Genomic DNA, 19,579 nt, shown 5'->3' on the forward strand with positions numbered 1-19,579 from the left:
TGATCTCACTTATATGTGGAATCTAAAGAACAAAATAAATGAAGAAACGAAACAGAAACAGACTCATAGATGCAGAGAACAAACTGATGGTTGCCAGATGGGAGGAGGGTTTGGAGAGCTGCATGAAAAAGGTGAAGGGATTAAGAAGTATGAATTGGCAGTTAAAAATAGTCACTGGATGTGAAGTACATCATAGAGAATATAGTCAATAATGTTGCAACAACTATGTATGGTGCCAGGTGGATACTAGACTAATGGGGGAAATCACTGCATAAATTACATGAATATCTAACCACTATGCTGTACACCTGAAACTAATACTGAATGTCAACTATAACTTAAAAAGAATATTTTTTTAAAAAAAGATCAAATCAACCCTGACCAAGGAGAAAAGGGTTCCTTGGTGATGATGAGGTTCCTCTCATCCCCACTCACTACTCACCCTTAGCTGCAACACATCCAATGATACATGTTTCAAGGGTAACAAAAGGGTCATTGTATAGCTGCCAATCAAATAAAAGAAAACTGTGAAGTCTTTCACTTAAAGAAAAAAAAAGATTGCAGGATCTCTAAACTATGTTAACAAAGGGAATAAAATACTAACTTGACTTTTCATTTTACACATATATAATATGTGATATTTATTTGGCTCTAAGAACGTCTTGATTGAACACAAAAAATAATGTTTACTTAATTCACAATCTGTTAATTAAAAACCAAAATTACTTAGCTGCTGACCAGCTTACCAACTGATAGGAGTAAAATTTCAGACTGATCTTCAGAAGAAAATTTTGAGGCATTTATATGAATATATCATTTGTTAATGAATATCACTAGCTAAAGAGACACACTGGTCTTTGTACATACTTGGGGTTGCAGAATTCTATACAGTTTAAATGATTTTTTATTTACATTGAAAATTCCAATTTAAAAGGTAAAATACAGTATATTCCATCCTTTGATGTTTTGGTCAAATTTGTTTAAGAATGAAATCAAAATTAAATTTTCTTTTTTATTCAAATTATCTAATAAGTGAAACAACACATGAAGATTTTTACCTGTAATGCATTCACTATTGTTAGAAATACATATCAAACTTAATTTGTGAAATTTTATTTTAGACAGATTGCTATTTCAACTAATATGATTATTGTCCTTGTGTCATCCATCAATTCTGATGACAATGGGCTGAGAATTCAGTGCAGTCTTGGCTGAAATTATCAGGAGGGAAGATGGGGTGTAAAAGTATGTGAGTAATATCATCAAAGTAAGGAAGAGAGAAAAGCATAGAAACCAGAAAGTGTAGTCAAGGTCAGAATCATGCAGTAGCTGATGAGTGCATTAGATCGGACCTCTCAAACTTTTTGGTCTTGGGATCTCTTACACTCTTGAAAACTACTGAGAATCCCAAAGAGCTTTCATTTATATTGGCTATATTCACTGATATTTGTCATATTAGATATTAAAACAGAGAACAATTTTAAATATTTATTAATTCATTTTAAAATAACAATGAACCCATAACATGTTAGCATACACATTTATGAAAAAAATAACCATTTTTCAAAATGAAAAAAAAGCAAGGGTATCATTTTTTTCAATTTCTGCAAATCTCCTCAAAATCTGGCTTATTAGAAGACAGATTCTCATATTTCTTTCTGCATCCAATTTGTTTACATATTGTATCATTTGTAGTCTCTGTACACCCATAAGAGAAAAGAGTGGTCAAGAGGCAAATATGTCTTTGAACTGTTATGAAAACAGTTTTAACTTTACAGATTCTCTTGACCCAGTCTTGAGGACCCCCAGAACCACACTTTGAAAATGACTGCATTAGACAAACATTTTTTTTTCAAAGATTTTTGTATTGGGGAATTGGGGAAGGGGAACAGCCAACTTGTTGTCCTTCAATCTTAGCTGTGGAGGGTGCAGCTAGCTCAGCTCCAAGTCCAGTCACCATCTAGCCGCCCATCGGCAGCTCACAGGCACTTAGCTCAAGGTGCTGTGTTAAATCTTAGTTGTGGGTGGGCATAACCCACCATCCCATGCGGGAGTCGAACCAGAAACCTTGTTGCTAAAAGTGCACGCTCTAACCACTGAGCCATCTGGCCACCCAACAGCAGCTCAGGGCAGCTCAGATCAAGGTGCCATGTCTAGTCTTAAGTTGCAGGTGGGCATAGCCCATCATCCCATGCGAGAGTCGAACTGGCAACCTTGTTGTTAGGTTGCCACCTGTTGGCAGCTCAACAGCAGCTCAGCTCAGGCACAGCTCACTGGCCCATGTGGGAATCGCACCAGCAACCCTGTAGGTCAGAGCTCGCACTCTTAACCAACTGAGTCACTTGGCCAGCCCCATAAACATATTTTTAAAGGTAGCAAATGAAGGTGATTTACAGGCCAGCATGAAAACAAAGCAGGGTGGCTTAGATCTAAGTCTATAAATTCTGGGCTTCAATAGGACTAGAATTTTAATGGAGCCAGCCCTGTAGAGACAGTTATCCATTATCCTACTTCTGGATGCAAATAGAGAATCAACTCTATAGAATTTCTTCCAGGTGATCATGGAATTGTAAGCACCAGCAGGAAAAACTGCTTTAGCATACATAAACAGAGATTGTACTGACAAGCCAATAAATAGTAAAATCTACTAAAATAATTACACAATCAAGATTAGGTCATGGCTTTATTTCACTACAATAACTAGGGTTAAGACAATAGAAAGTATTGCTGAGGACTAGCTCTCTTTCCTGAACAGCTAGCTATAAAAATGAAGTGGATATCACATATTAGAATAGTATAAAGATACTCCTTTCTGGAGGCAGAGCACAACCCAAAAGCTTCTTAGAATCTCCTTCAGTCCTTGAGTTTTTTTGTCTCACTGAAATTAGCTCTGACCTATCTAACATTTCCCCCTTTACACACTTTTCTACTTCATGTACAATAGTTGCTATAAATCTCCAATTACAGGTATTTGCTTTTTCTCTCAATCCTTCTGTTTTCATTCTTTTGGTGCTAACTCCAGCCCCTACTCTTATCCCTGTTTCACCAGTTACATTCACTGTTCCCAACACCTCTACATGAGTTTATATTTTGAAATACAAAAATATAACTAAATGTTACACATTCTTGTACATTATAAAGACAATAGCAACCCAAACTATGAATAAGCTGAGAGGGGAAAAACACAATGACTTTTAAATGACAAAAAATGACTTGAAATGACCCAAAAAAAATTGAAAAAGAACTCTTGCACATTACTTCAAGGGCAAATCATTTAAGTTATTTTAATACTTTATGGTCTGCCTGTATTGTCAACCACCCACTTGTTCTCTCTCCATCTATAAGCTTTGGGGAGGGGATAACAATGATAAATCAAAACTTGTCCTGCATGAATACACATAAATGACTTGGTAAAAAAAAAAAAGAAGGTGGTAAATAAACCTTTTCTCTTAGGGAAAAAAAAAAAGCTATCAAGGAGTAGAGTTTAACTCTTGCATAATACAGTCAGTTAGAGCTTTCTAAATCAGCCAAGGGTGGTAACTAAGCAACACGATTCTCCACTGTGCTCAAAAAGGGGGCTGCCAAGCATCAGTAGCCTCATTTCTCACTGAAAGGTTTGACAAGTTTCCACCATATTTTATATAATTGTAGCAGAGGGAGTGCCAGATTAGATCTGATTTGCTGTCATAATGGGATTTTTCCCCACATAAGCTAATGATGCAAAGCTATATTTAACCCTGAAGAAATCACCCTCAGGCACTCACTGTATATTCTGATTGCTTCTCATATCTAGAATAGGACAAGTAGCAATTTTTCTGCTACTGAATGTGACAAAAGCAAAGGTTTAATAGGTAGAGACTTTTTTTTTTCCTGATTGGCTCCATTATAAATTTAGCTACATATTTCAAATCTGTTCACTAGCTTCATAGTTCATCAGAAGTTCTGCCCCTGAATTGAAAAGATCAAGAAAGTCTGATATTTTGAATTGATATCCATTGGGGCATGTGAGTGAATCCTCTTGACACAGCCTACTCTAGCCCAGCTGCACTCCCACCTTTAAACTCAGCCCCACTCCAACTCTATGCCACAGAGAAGTTTGGCAGCGTCTTAGGTGTTCTGTCTTCAGCAACGGTTAGAGTCTAAAATGTATCTGTATATTATCATAAACACAGAGGATCCCCCTGGTACCTCTATATGCAGTGAGCTGCAATCCTCCATATTCAACTTCGATTCTCATGTCTGATTTGTATTCTAATTCCCAACTGGGAATGGGTCCTTTCCCTTAGCACCTGCCCTCTTAGCTGATGTCCAGACAATGTATGAGTACAGCTCTCACCAACCACTGTCTAAGGAGATGGATCTTATCCCTTGGGTATTATTTCAAATTGGACATTCCTACCATTCCAAGTCACTACCATACATTAAACCGATAATACACCACTGGAAAGAAACTTCTGCTGTTGCTACTCACACGCCTGCAAGACGGAACCCATTGTATATAGATGCTAATCCAAATTTGTATGTGAGCTTGCCACACCCTCTTGGGAATTTGTTTTTGCCATCAAAAAGCTAAATCAGTTCTTCTTGTTTGGTCTACACCTAATTTCCCACATGAGTCAGATTCTAGCATGCCTTTTGACTAAGATCCAATGGGCAGAACCACAAAACAAGACTAACAATATTATCCCATGGGCCACTACCAGTGATTCTCTTGCCAATCAACCATTTATCACCTATACTATCTTCCTATAGTTTAAATTCCTGAACCACCACTTGCATTAAGTCAAGTAACTTAAAACCACTCTAAGTCTTAGTTTCCTCATCTAGAAAATAGCATAACAAGGGTAATTAAATATTAAATGAATGTGCCTTGTTTATTATTATTGAATAATTTCTTATACAGAGATTGAAAAACAAATTTGTATCAATGGCACATTTCACTTTGGGGAATTTCATAGACTCTTCAGACTTGGGCTAAAGAAAACTTAGTTACTAGCAAATATTATCAGAAGTGTCTTTACCTACACCACTCATATTGAATAAGATCTTATAAGGGTTTTTAAAATTTTTTGTAAACATTCTATGCAGTGCACAAAGTTGATAAAGTAGAAAGTTATAAATCAAGCAAATAGTTTTATAGCTCAGATAGATGATGATAGATAGATATACATATAGATATACATATAGATAAAGTTTATTCACCTGAGACAAACAGGTACTGCTCTCCTTTTACATTCTAGTTTAAACCCTTCAAAGGGCTCAATATTAGATCAACAGGTTGAAGAAGGTTGGTGAAACAATCCAGTGACATGGAATGCATACAAAGGAGTATCACTCAGGAACAGATAACAAATACTATGACCTTCTCATAGTTGAAAAATAGGTTTATCTCCTACTGTAAGATATATGATTTCTTTATAAGCAAAAGAAACAAATTAAAGGAAAAAATTAATGATACTCACCTGTATTGCCTCCTTTCTAGCTCAGGTTATCCCAGATTTGTAATCATATGTCATCTAAACACCTTTTGGCTTTTCCTTCTCATTTTCATCCAAATTAATTAGTCCTGTATCACCATCCCCAAAGTGCTTAATGAGTAACTGGAAATCAAATCCCAGAGCTAGCATGAATGAAGGTGGCAATGACAAATAATAGTTTGCTTTATCATCATCACAGAGAAAAATCAGGAAATCTCAGGTTTGGCAGGCACACCCACATGCAATGTGAAAATTCAAGGTATTGCTTTTACAAGGACAATGAGTGTTGCTTTTGGATGGAAACACCTTTTCAGTATACTAGAAGTATAAAACCTTAGGGTTGCAGAGAAATTTGTGGCCAATGTTGCATGAAGTTTTTATGAAGCCTGCAAAATTCTGTCAAGTGGTACCTTTCACTGTTGAAAATACTAAAGCCTATAGCATCCTCACCAAGTGGTCATCCTGGCAATGTGTGATTGAACAAATATGACATTCAAATTTATACATTCTCAATTAAAAATATACATTCTCAATTTTTGAACAATTCTGATTGTTAAAAAGTTCCACTTACATTGAGCTAAACAGAGCTTTCTGTAGTTCCTGTTGGTGTACTGATAAGTCACCGCCTAGTCCCTGAGTCCTTTCAGATAAAGTATAGATATCCATAAAAAACTATTTTCATATTTGCAGACAGTTGTCAGATCATCCATGAGTCTTCTCTTCCCTGAAAAACCTTCACAATTTCTCTGATTCTTCAAAAAACAAGGTTTCAAAGTCCTTAGTTAGTTGGGAGGGGGGTGGGGATAAAGAAAAGGTGAAGGGATTAGAAAGCACAAATTGGTAGTCACAATATTGCCATGGTTATATGAACAGTTTGGAGAATATAATCAATAATGTTGTAAAGATTTTGTAGGGTGTCAGATGGGCACTTGTCTTATTAGGGAGACCACTTCATGGACGGTGTAGGTGCCTGACCACTGCACTGTACACCTGAAGCTGAAGCTGAATAATATTGAATGTCAACTATAATTTATATATACAGTCACAGGATGTGGAGTACAGCATAGGGAATAGAGTCAATGGAATTGTAACAGCTATATACGATGTCGGGGGGGGTAGTAGATTGGGGGAGAGGGGTTATCACTTTGTAAGAGTTGTAAATGTCTATTACATTTTTGTACACCTGAAACTAATTTTTTTAAAGTCCTTAGTAATACTAGTTTTTCTCTTCTGAATGAGTTTCCATTTCTACAAGATGTGATCACAAAATATGGTGAATGTCTACATTTTTAAACATTTATTACAGTAAAAGACACATTGCCATTAATCCCCCTCAAAATACTCTTTTCACTTCGAATACACTTATCCCATCATTCTTGCCACTTTCTAAAGCACTTCTGGAAGTCGTCTTTCCTGAGTGTCTTCAGTTTTGCTGTCGTGGCTGCCTCAATGCCCTGAATTGATTAAAAATGTTTACCTTTCATAGTCATTTTGACTTTGGAAAAGAGCCAGAAGTTGCACAGTGCCAGGTCCAGAGAATGAGGTGGATGAGGACACCCCGTAATGTTTTTATTTGACAGAAATGGCCATACCAGAAGCGATGTGTGACACAGGGCACTGTCATGATGGAGGATGAAACCATTTATCCATTTCGTGTTAATGCATTGTTAGTGATTTATGATTTGCAGCACACTTTAAAACACACCTTCTGTCAACCATAGCTCATACCTGACCGACTGCACACAAATAAGTTGAAATTTGTCACATACTGTTACAAAGGTTCAACGCACCACTTCCGGTATTGAAGATCCCTGCCTTTCTGTTGGATGGCACTCAGCAGCAGAATTCACCATATTTTGTGATCACACCTTGTATATTAAATTCCAACTCAATATATTGAATATTTATATACAGAAGGTGTCAAAAAAATGTATATGCATTTTAAGAAAGGAAAAAACTGTATTAAAATTGTAATACTTGACATGTACTCATAACAAAAGATGAATATAAGTCATGTGTATACATTTTTTGAAACCCCCAGTATATACTGTATATTCAATATAGAATATTAAATATAGATAACATATTCTATATTCAATTTCTATATTCTTTGTCACACTATTTTAGGTATTTTCTGCTAAGTTTACAATAGTGACATGTGAACCTCCCAAAATCTAGAAAACCACCTACGATTAAGTTGACCTTTGCTATGCTTGTTTTGCAGCCATATCATACTGTTGACTCATACTGAGCCTTGAAGTGTTCTCCCCAATATTGTCCACATGTGCTACAATACAACTAAGCCATATCATTCTTCCTATTCTTGAAAAGACAGGGTTTTTGATTCACCTTCAGGATCTTACCATTGTTCCTATTAAGGTTCATCTTGATAGATATGTTCATTTCTTCAACTCGGCAGTGTCTTTTTAAGCTCTGATTTTTAACTTTGGATGAATTTGTTATTATTAATTATTTGTCTCCTATATCATTATTCAAAGAATTGATGAACATTCTTATCAGTACAAGTCCCCAAATAAAACTCTATAACTGCTACAACATTCACTGCAAATTAACATCAATCCATGCAATCACTTCCTAGGTATAGCCTTAGACTTAAATACAAATGCAGAGCCTAAGGAAACTTTAATTTCTCGCTTCATGAAGAGAGATGCTAGATTTTCCCAGAAATTATTTAATATAATGCCTATGGACTGTATCTAAAGTGACACCTGACATAGGGCAATATCCCATAATCTCTGCTACCCAATTCCCAAAGTTAAATGCAGTTTGTAATCTAAAACTCCCCGTACATTCTCACTTCTAATCCTAAAGGAATTTATCTGGGTATGTTTCCTAAAAAAGAACAAGTATAAGATAGTAGTATAAAACAAAAAAATGTGCTCTGGAATCAGACAAATCTGGATTCTAATTCCTGCTCTGCCAATTACTAATTGAGTGATTATAAGCAAGTTATTCAATACCTCTGGGTTTAGCTTTCTCATCAGTAAAATGGGAACTATAAAGATTAAGTTAATGCATGTAAAGCACATAAAACAATTCTTTACCCAAAACAAACATTGCTAAATAGTTGTGGCCATTATAAGTATTGATATTAATTAGCAGCAATTTTATTTATAAGTTTCTGATAAAATCTTTTGAGTTGAAACAACAGAAAAAGTGAAACCCATCCACAGTCTTTACTGTGGATTCATCCACTTCCTAGTGTAAAATCTGATTTTTGAGTTTTTGTTTGTTTGCTTAGCAATCCTCACTGTGAGCCAAAAGGGAAAAAGAATAATCTAAACAGAGCAATGACCCACCACCCTCTCACAGATACTCTTGAGATTCTTCCAATTGACTCTCTCCATTCTCTGATGTGTGACCTGGAAAATCTTTTCCCACACAAAGATTTTCTGATTACCTGAAAGATTTTCTGAACTACCTGTTTCTGAACTTAAAGATTAGTTATGCATTGCTCTTTACAAAAAAGACAAATGTTCCAAATTTGCTGACCAGCTCCCTGATGACAACTGGTTGTCAACAGTGTCTATGCAGCAGGTATTTTCAAAAAAATAGCTAAGCTCTGCCTTCAAAGTAAAAATGACATTTTAATAATCCATAAGGAAAGCCTTTTGAAGTAAACATTTTGAAAATGGATATTTGGAAATGTTTCCAGTGCTGTTGTGGTTTTTGTTGCCAAAAGCTATAAATACTCACATAGCCATATAGTTTAAACTCAGAAATAAAACATCCTAATATGTTTGAAAATATTCCTTATGAAAGTTTGAGTGAATTTTTAACCTGCTCCTTTAAAATATTAAAATGCCCAGCTTTCCAAGTAGTTTGCAGGGACCAACTGACATCAATTAAGATGAAAAACTGCCAGCTATATTTCTGCAAAATTCTTTGCAAAATTGGTAGATGAAATTGACAAATGAATATTGTGATTTAGCAAACAGAGTCAACAATTTATTTCTTCGTCAACTGACATATCATCCTTATGAGGTATATTTTCAACTAGGACAGATATTAAGCTAAGTATAAAAATAAACTGAACTTAGAGACCTCTGAATCACTGCATCATTAAGTATTAAACTAAGATATTTAAAAATAATGAAGCATAAGCAATTATAACACTTGCACTAAAAATTTTTCAAAAATTGTGATCGATTACATTGCTCTCATTAAAGATATACTTATTTTTATAAAATATAATCTACATGAAAATATTATTTAATTTTTATCTCAACTTAAGTTTTCTGACTTATAATATATAGAATATATTAGTGTAACAAAAGATGCCTGCACAATTTGGGGTAAATAATCTACATATGGTCATATTAAAGTATGTGTGGATTCTTAAAGCATTTTTACTAATAGAATATAATAAAAAAAGTTTCAAGGCCACTGTCCTAATGTTTCCTACTTCAAATAGTGATTTTAAAGTTTCTTTTATAATGGAAACAAAACAAAAGAATACCTTTAAAACAAAAATGAGTATTAATTTATTTTAATGTTTTAAATAAACTATTCTGTAAGAGAAGATTTTGTGTACTCCAAGCAAACAATGATATGAAAATACATAAAGAATTATTTAAATGGATGTTGACAGCATGATCAAGCCCATGTTGCAGTGACCTGAATCAGTTACAAAAACAGCTGGAATAATCCTGCAATCCAGTTCAAGGTTGTCAACTTAGATCTTATTTTACTGTGCCCTTCAGAAAATACCTGGTGGCCCCCTGGACCACGTAACAACCCACACCCACTGGGTAATTATGTTCCTCACAAACCATTCCATATTTTTCTGAAATGCTCCCGAGGCTTTTGTCATTGGTCACATATCACTTATCTGTTTCCAACATCAGACTCACTATTCTGGTTGAAGACGCCTTGGGGACTGAAAAATCAACAAACCACTGGAAGAATTTTTGAAATGAAAAGTTTGCCTCAACTATAATAACTCTGAAATTTGTATCTTCCTCTCATATTTATAAGAAAAAAAAATGTTATACACTCGCAAGATAAAGCCCACAGTAAACATAAGTGTCTCTGTTTGTAATGATATGGGTATTCATAAAGGCTGTCCTCAACACCCTACAAATACAACTCATGTTAATGACTTCCCAAAATAAGCCAATTTACACAGTGATTCTTGGAGTCAGTAACAGATTTGCGACAAGGAACAAAGGAGAGCCAGTGCAGATGAAAAATGCCCTGAATGAGCGATTTTTCTTTCCATTTTCCCAAGGAGTGAAAACTTCAAGAGAATCCAGCTCTTAGTCTCCAATTCATATCAGTATGGGGAAGAAATTGAAGGACCATTGCTAGTCATCAGACTGAGAATGTGGTATGGAACTGCTGCAGGAGCCCTGAGTGACCAGCACGAAATACAGGACCTTAGAGAAGCCCAATAAAAAAGGGTTTCCATGACAGCCATGTGTGAGTCAGACTAAGCCCTGAGGGCCTCTTGGACCCTGGCTAGAACACCAAGGTCTCCAAATCCCAACTCCAGTACCTGAGCAAGGAAAGGGGGTGGAGGGACCCAGAGTCTAAGTCTTACAGACATTTCAGTGTTTGATGATGTCCTCTTTTTATCATTGGATCTCTTTCTACAACATTTTCAATGAGATTCATTGAACTGTTGGTTGTCTTGGAGGGTACATTTTTCCTACAGGAATCAAATAAATATAATGGTCCCATATATGATCCCCAAAGTTATACATTTCAAATTGATCTTTTTTAACCAGAATAGAGGATCATATTTTATCTTGAAATAACTTAGTTTATTTGAAAGCTTTGAAAAGACACAACACCTAGAAAGTTAATAATCCTGATGCAATAAAAATAAATCAATTTTCCAAAAGGAGAAAGTAATATGACCATCTAGTCAAATAAATAGATGTGCTATAAGGAAACAAAAACTACACCAAGATTATTAGAGAAAGCAGTAACTGTAACAAACTGAAAAATAAATATCTCTTTGTTTCTAAACAGACTGCTTATTGAACCACCCAGGAGCACCACTGAAACAAGGCTATACAGAAATGAGCACATACAGATCAATATCCACAATATGACACCCATGCAGAAAAAATTCCACTCTGGCTGAAAGACGAAGCTAAGTGGCTATATAAACCATTGGCATGGAAATAATAATCAGGCTAAAGATATTCACCAAATCAGTGACTGAGATTCATATCTTTAGAAATGCCAGAATCATCCAAGGGGAAGTGGATACCCAGAAATGTCCCCAACTCTAAGAATAGAGAAAGGAGGTGAAAAGAGGACCTTAGCTCTGAACGCTGACAAGAAAGAAACATCTCCTTGCATAACTAGGTCCCAATTAGGGGGAGCGGAGGAATTCAGGGCCGAGTGGAGGTGTGTGGACATGCGGGAGGGCTATGGGGATATGTGGGAATGTCCACGGGGTATGAGAAAGTAGGGGTCATGGGGACATGGTAGGAATGTGTGATGGATTTAGATGGATGTGGAGAATCATGGGGGTTTCCAGGGAGTTTAGTGGGTGGGAGGGTGGAGGGATATTGTGGTAGGGAGTGTGGGGGAGCAAGTAGAGGTGTGTGTGGAGTGTAGGGGGATTGTGGGACACTGTAGAAGATTATTTGGGGGGTGGTATGGGTATGAAGGTGTGTGGGTTGTGTATGGCAGGATATGTGGGGGGGCGCTACACAAAGGAAACATGTAATGGGCATAGGTACATGCATGTATAACTGTGCACATGTCTGTGCACTTTTTTGTTTGTATAATGGCACAAATAAATGCTTGTTAATTTTCTCTCTGATTTAATATTCCTTACCTTAAAATTGTATTAGGTACAACCCTCTTTCACAAAGGGCAAAAAAATTAAAGATGTAGATTATGTTTATGGGAATATCCCTGTCTTTTCAATAAATTACGTAGGCTTTCCTCACAAATTCATGAACTCAATGTCAGGATAGCCCAAGTATTTAAGATCAGGAACTTTATTGTACATTTGTTTCTTAACATTTTGGGACCTCAGAGATAGATTACTGAAAATGAAATCAGGATGTCATCAATTTCCTTTCTGAAACTACAAAACAAGTGACAGTCTTATTTCCAGATGTATGAGCTCTATGCCTTTTCCTAACCAACCATAGTCCCATGAAATAATGCATGGATAGAAGCTGAAAATTGGAAATACACACATTTCCTTTCCAGGTCTCTATATACAGTTTTCTTATTTTCAAAAATTTTCTGCCACACTTTCTCTATTGCTTTTCTAGTAGATGGCAGTGTGTCTGAATGAATAGCATCAAGGTTTCAACAAATATCATATTCCATTAAAATATGCATAATCTGGTTGACCCCTCTGGGACTGGTTTTTCATTACATTGCTGTTTTAATTTCCAGCCCCTTTTGAAGAATAGGGTCAGCCTTTGACTAATGTCAACTTTCAGACATAATTACACTTTCAGCCTTCTCTTAGTCTCCAAATGAACAGTTTATTCTGCACCAATTTCATTTCCTACTCTTTTTTATTTAGCAACATTCAGACCTGCATAGATTTTTTTTCCCCCAGTAAGATGCCTCTTGTTCACTTACCCACAGAAATACAATAGATCAAAAATAATACATTTCTGAGCTTCTGATTTCAGAGGTCTTTATTTTCATGTTCTTACCTCTGAATTGTTAAGGTGACATTTGTGAGTTCCTGAAAACCAGCCATCACTCGAACACTGGTCAATGTCCACTTTCTGAAGATTTATGTCAACTTTCATGACACCCCTTAAAAACAGAGAAAGATAAAAAGGACAAATTAATCTGATCCTTTACAGTTTCTAACTCTGTATTCCATCCTGGAAATCAGACAAATCAGCGTAAAGAATGCACTAAAAGTTTTCAAATTGCCCACTCATACTCAATTAGAGTATAACAAGTGAAGATAAAGACACACTAGAACAAAGTCAACAAGTATTAGTTTTATATAAGTCCCAAAAGCAGGAATTTTGTATTGTTCACTGTCTTCAGTTCCACATATAATGCCTGGCACATAGTAGGTGCTCAATAAATATTTGTTGATTTACTGAACTCCATACAGTATTTCTCTGAATGTGGAAGCAAAGTTGACTCTGAAATAATGCCTCCTCCAGTACCCCTTCTATTAAAGTAAACCAAAACAAAGTCCCCATCTTATATTTCTCCCCTTATTTCTATGTCCCATTGCCGGGACAGATGGGGAAGTTTGGTGGTGGTAGGTGAGGGCAGGCGGGTAGTAAGGGGGAGGGGAGGAAATATCAAGAAATATGGACCTCTTTCCTCTGATCTTCTATAGCAATGGCTTAAACAGTTCTTTCTATCTCCCAGTGTTACATACCAGACAGAGTTTGACATCATCTACAAACATGCTGATCAGCATTTATCTTTTAAATCTAGAAACAAAACCACTGCATTTCACAGAAAAGTCACTAAGAAAGAGAACTCACAAATTCAGAGCCAAAAGCACAACTGCAAAGAAAGCTACAACTTCATCTAAAATATCTCCATTTTCTCCCACCAATCTCTCTACATTTTCCTAAGATCCCTCTCTTCTATTTTTCACCATCTCCAGCACCACTAGCAGCGGAAGCATCAGAAATATTCATCCTACACTGAACTGTTGTACCTGGTCTTTATTGAAATCAATATTCTGTGTCCTAGGCCCTGATGCCCTAAGCTTTGCTATCCTTTTTCACAAACTTGAGTGAAATATAAACACTCACTAAAACTCACTAAAAGTAAAAACGTATTTTAAAGTCCCATGTCCTGAACTTCAACTATTTCCATTATGACATTATTAAGTATGTACAAACATAAAGGTAGGCTCAAATTTCTCATATCATAGCTCTCGCAGCTACAAAAAAAAACCCCTACCTACAAAATTACAAAATTATAAAGCTAACAAAATTTAAATTAAAAAATATTAATTTAAAAACACTGATGATTATGCTTTGCCAAACTAAATCACCTCTCTAAACAGGAATATGATACTGACTGCTCGTTCAACAAGCCTATTTTACCATGTTACAAATCATTTCTTTCATGTCTTTTCTCCTTTTAAACTATTGTGATATCTTCCAACAGAATCGCTTAATGTCATTTTGGGCTTCATTTGTAATGAATAAATCATTTACTTTTTCAAGCTGCTTCTGCTCTTTTCTTATTAACCTATAACATTGTACTATATTATGTTAGAAAGAGACTGAAAACAAACAGAGACACCGAAATCTTCTGTCAGTATTTGGTGATCCAAATAACCCAAAATACGTATGTTAATTTTTCAGATGAACACTAAAATGAAAACTCCAAAAATTATCATAGAAAATTTGCAAATCCTTCAGAGAAGTAGACCCAGTTTGCCAAATACTACTTTTATAAACCATAATTTCAGGAAATAAATGTTCATGTAAAAAATAACTGGGTTCCAAGATAACCTAATGCCTTAAACCAGTCCACTTCTTTGCTCTTTCAACAAATGTTTATCGTCTGGTATCTACATATCACTATAAGAGATGCTATTAGTATGTAGGTGAACCACATGGGCCCTTCCCCCAAGTCACAACGAAAGGTGTAATACATTTTTTTAAAGTATCAGAATAGTAGGGATTCCATAAACATTTGTTCACTTGTTGGCTGTCTTCATTACCAAGACTTTCGATAGAACTATGTTCCACATAGGTTATGGCAATCACGCAAGCCCATTGAGGCTCTACTTTATGCTCTTTGGAAAAATAACATATTCACTCTTTCATTAAATCAATAAATATTTATTGAATGCCTACTATGGGCCAAATTGTTCTTGACCTTTGAAATACATTAGTAAGCAGGAAAAAAAAAACCCTGCCTTCCTGGATCTTAACTCTGGTGTGGGATAAATAAACAATAGATGATGGCTGTAATAAATAAGTAAATTATGCTATACATTACAAAGTAAAAAGTGCTATGGAGAAAAAAACTTGAAGCAGGTAAGAGGGATGGGAACAGAATGGTAGGTTAAACTCTTTTCGAAGAGTGGTCAGGATAAGCCTCACTGAAGTGAGATTTCTAACTCAATCAGCATTCAAGGTGTAATTGTAGCACATTCATATTCACACTCTAAATTACCAGTCATCTTCTTCAGTGACATAAGTTTTCCCACTGGACTACTACTGTGCACAATATTTTTTAGTATTCTTCCATGGACATATTTAGAAGGCATTTGTAAGTAGTGAACTAATACAAATATACACTTCTATCTGTTGCACAATTGTTAGTAATAATGAGGTCCAGTTCTCCTCAACTATCCTGCTACACTGCAAGAGTTTATTTGCAAGATAGTGGAAATCTCAAAACCTTCCAGCTCGCTCAGGGACATAGCTAATTTGAGATTCCAGGAGGCTGCAATTACTCTGGTGCCTTCCTTTAGAAAACTGGCTTAAGAAATTGGTATCTTGATCACTGAGAGTTTTCCCTCTTAATTCCAGGTTCATATAGGGGAACCAAAAAGTTACTGCAGACTTTAAAACTCAGCTCACGAAGCTTTCTGGGCTTCGTACAGAACCACCCAAGGTAATGAGGCATACGTTTACCAGCTGGGAAATCAGCGCTGACTCACACTCATTAGCGCCTCTGCCTCTGCCCTGGAGACCTTACAAAGCCCTCAGGAAGGCACATTGACTTCCTGTGGGGAAACTGGAAGTTTGGAGGATTAAGTGAGACGACGATGTTTTCTTTGTGGGGGAAAAGTATCCTGCCTAAAGCAATGCAGAGACTCAAACCTGCACGGACCTCCACGAGTGACTGAAGGTTACGCCAGTCTGAGCGCCTCAGGGCGCCTGCGTACTTGCACTCCCTGAAAGTGCTCCTCTGGGGCGGAGGTGCCAGTCCCACATCCCAGGAGCAGGCGTCGCTGGGAGGCTCCAAGGGTGAGGACGTGCCTGCTGTTTCAATGGACCGAGGACAGGAGAGCAAGGGCCAAAAATCGCCCAGCAAGTGGCCTCCAGAGAATGGAAAATACAGCAAATTATATCCTCCAAACGCCTGGGTGCTGGCTGAGCTGCAAACCAACGTTTTCCTCTACTTGTGTCTCTGACACCTGAAATGCAACATGCCCAAAACGGGGGTTCACCCTGTGCTCAAATTTGCAATTCCCCTAATGTTCTCTCTCCTTGAATGGGCTTCCATCCTCCCAATTATCCAAGTCGAGAACTTGTTTGTTATGAAACTCATCTCCCATCAAAACAATTGCCAAGTTCCCTGGTACTCCCAGCATGTTTCTTGTATCTTGACTCTTTCCCTCCATATTAGCTACCACTGCCTTGGTTCACGCCTTCATCTCTAATGAAGCTAAAAAATTTTAATAACAGCTCACTAATTTCTCTAGCATTTCTTCAGGTAAAGATACTGGTTTCTAGGTCCTGAAGCTTACACAATTTAGGGTCCTTTAAGAAGCAAATACAAAATCATGAATACACATTACTATCACACTATGACCTTTGGCCATACATCTTTGTGTTATGTTATAATTGCTGGATAGTTAGTAAGATTATTACTAGAAGCCATTTCTATACCAGGATAGCTATGCACAGAAATGACCATAAACTACTTTAATATCTATTACTAAACACAGATTAAATGATCTTGAACTTCCCCTTAGCTGGTTTCCAAGAATGCCCACAGCCTATAAAGTGTAATGGAGGCAAGTTTTAGTAGAAAGAGAGTATTGCAGTTAAAATAGTTTCCTTTTGCATTTTACAAGGAACAGTTGATCACAGAACTGATTGTTAGTGCCCTTTTCAGGACTCTAGAAAGGTCCCATGCAAGCAAGCGGCCCTAGAGCTTAAGCATCATACAAAGCTGTCTTCAAAACATGGAATCTGATCCTGACAATTCCGTGCTCAAAACCAAGATTTCCCACTCTCCTAAAGAATAAAAATCCAAGGTCCTCGGTATAACACTATATTCAGGCCCCTCCTTCTTCAAACTTTTCCAACCACTCTTCTGCATACATTCTTTGTTCCAGACCATTCAGAATAACATGTGGGTCCTAAAAATTTTGCTATCTCACAAAACTATTCCTTTACAGATGCCTTTATACCCTAAACTGTGTTATATCTATTATAATTCCTACCTAAATCCTTTGTAAAGCCTTCCATGAACTCCAAGTCTGATTTAGAAGCTATTTCCCTATTCTCCCCATAATACAGGGCTTCACTTCTTCATATCACTTAGTACACTGTATTATAAATATTTTACTTTTAATGATTTTTCCCACCAGACTAAAATTCCATGGCCCATGTCTTTACAACATTTTCCCTTAGCCCCTGTATCAGCCCAGTCCCCTTCATTAACCTTGAAGAAACTGCAGATGGTCAAGAGAAGCAAGGAGCAGCTAAAGTAACAATGACAAAGGAAGAGGAAGGGGGAGGGTTGACCTGGTGAGAATACCCAAGTAAACTGAAAGCTAACATGAACTGCAATGGGTGAATGGATGGGAAGACAGACTGGATAGTTCGAAGGAATGTTTTTAGATTCTGCTTTTCCTTCTTCCCCATGTTCCCTTGGACAATAATTTCCTGCTCCATCACTACAAAAACTTGACAGTCACAGCACATATAGCCTAAAATATGTGACACTGGCTTTGGGAACAGGCAAAGGTAGAAGCTGGAAGGGCCTCAAAGAGATGGTTAAGAAAAGTGAGACTATGTTGGTGAGTCTTGAAGGACAATGAGGAAAATGGGTAGGAGGAAGAAGAAAAAGGGACCTTTGTTACACAGTAGGTAGAAACTTTGGCAACACTTTCACCTGTGAATAAATGAGTTTGTGGATCTGGTTTAGGAAGTTTCTAAGCAAAATGCAGAGAGTACTACCTGGCTTTTTCTAGCTGAGGATGGTGGAATTCAAAAAGGGAAACATGAGCTACAGAGGGACCTTAGTTTTGGTTTTGGGTTTTTTAATTATTTAATTGTGGTAAAGTACTGTATACATAACAAAAAAAATGACCATCTTAACCATTTTTAAGTGTACAGTTCAATAGTGTTAACTATAATCATACTATTGTATAACTGATCTCCAGAACTCCTTTCATCTTTCCATCTTGCAAAACTACAACTCTATACCTATTAAACAATTTCCTATTTCCCACTCTGCCCAGCTCCTGGATTAGAACCACCATTTTAATTTCTACCTCTAAGAATTTGAGTGCTCTAGGTACTGCATATAAGTGGAATCATACAATATTTATCTTTTGGTGGCTGACTTATTTCACTTAGTATAATGTCAAGTTTATCTATGTTAGTAGCATATGTCAAAATTTCCTTCATTTTTAATGGAATATTATAGTGTGTGTGTGTGTGTGTGTGTGTGTGTGTGTATGAGGTGAGATAAAAAAAATACGGTGAATGTTTAAATTTTAAAAATTAATACAGTAAAAGACACATTGCCATTAATCCCCCTCAAAGTACTCCCCTTCACTTCAAAAACACTTATCCCATTGTTCTTGCCACTTTCTGAAACAGTTTTGGAAATCCTCTTTCATGAGTGTCTTTAGTTGTGCTGTCATGGCTGCCTCAATGTCCTGAATCAATTCAAAACATTTACCTTTCATGGCCATTTTGACTTTGGGAAAAGAACCAGAAGTCGCACCGTGCCAGATCCGGGAAATAAGGTGAATGAGGATATGCCGTAATGTTTTTATTTGACAGAAATTGCCATACGGGAAGCAATATGTGACACGGAGCCTTTCCCGTGTGTGTGTGTGTGTGTGTGTGTGTGTGTGTGTGTGTGTGTGTGTGTGTGTGTGTGTGTTGTGTACCATATTTTGTTTATTCATTTATTAATAGGCACAGAGTTGCTTCCATCTTTTGGCTGTTGTGAATAATGCTGCTGCTATGGAGCTGCTTAGTTTTGGTGAAATTTAGAGGAAATGTTAAAGAGCCAGGATTTGAAAGAAAACTCTTGCACATCTCCAGTCTCATCTGCAACAGATTCTCAGGGTATGAAACAGCTTCATGGCAAAGAACTACCTCAGGGTGGGTATGTAAAACCCTTTGCTAAGAACCTCAGAAAGATCTAAGGCAGTGTCTCACAGAACCTTTTAGCTAAAG

At 36.7% G+C, this 19,579-nt stretch overlaps 1 protein-coding gene across 1 annotated transcript in view; it reads right to left on the reverse strand.

The window, feature by feature from the left end:
• Positions 1 to 19,579, reverse strand: part of GPR158 (G protein-coupled receptor 158) — a 409,585-nt gene that overhangs the window by 354,661 nt on the left and 35,345 nt on the right. The window contains exon 2 of the mRNA XM_019630809.1: positions 13,139 to 13,244. Coding sequence (XP_019486354.1) covers positions 13,139 to 13,244 — 106 coding nt within the window. The remainder of the gene's footprint in view (positions 1 to 13,138; positions 13,245 to 19,579) is intronic.

This window comes from Hipposideros armiger, unplaced genomic scaffold, assembly GCF_001890085.2.
Source record: "Hipposideros armiger isolate ML-2016 unplaced genomic scaffold, ASM189008v1 scaffold_949, whole genome shotgun sequence".
NCBI lineage: Eukaryota > Metazoa > Chordata > Mammalia > Chiroptera > Hipposideridae > Hipposideros > Hipposideros armiger.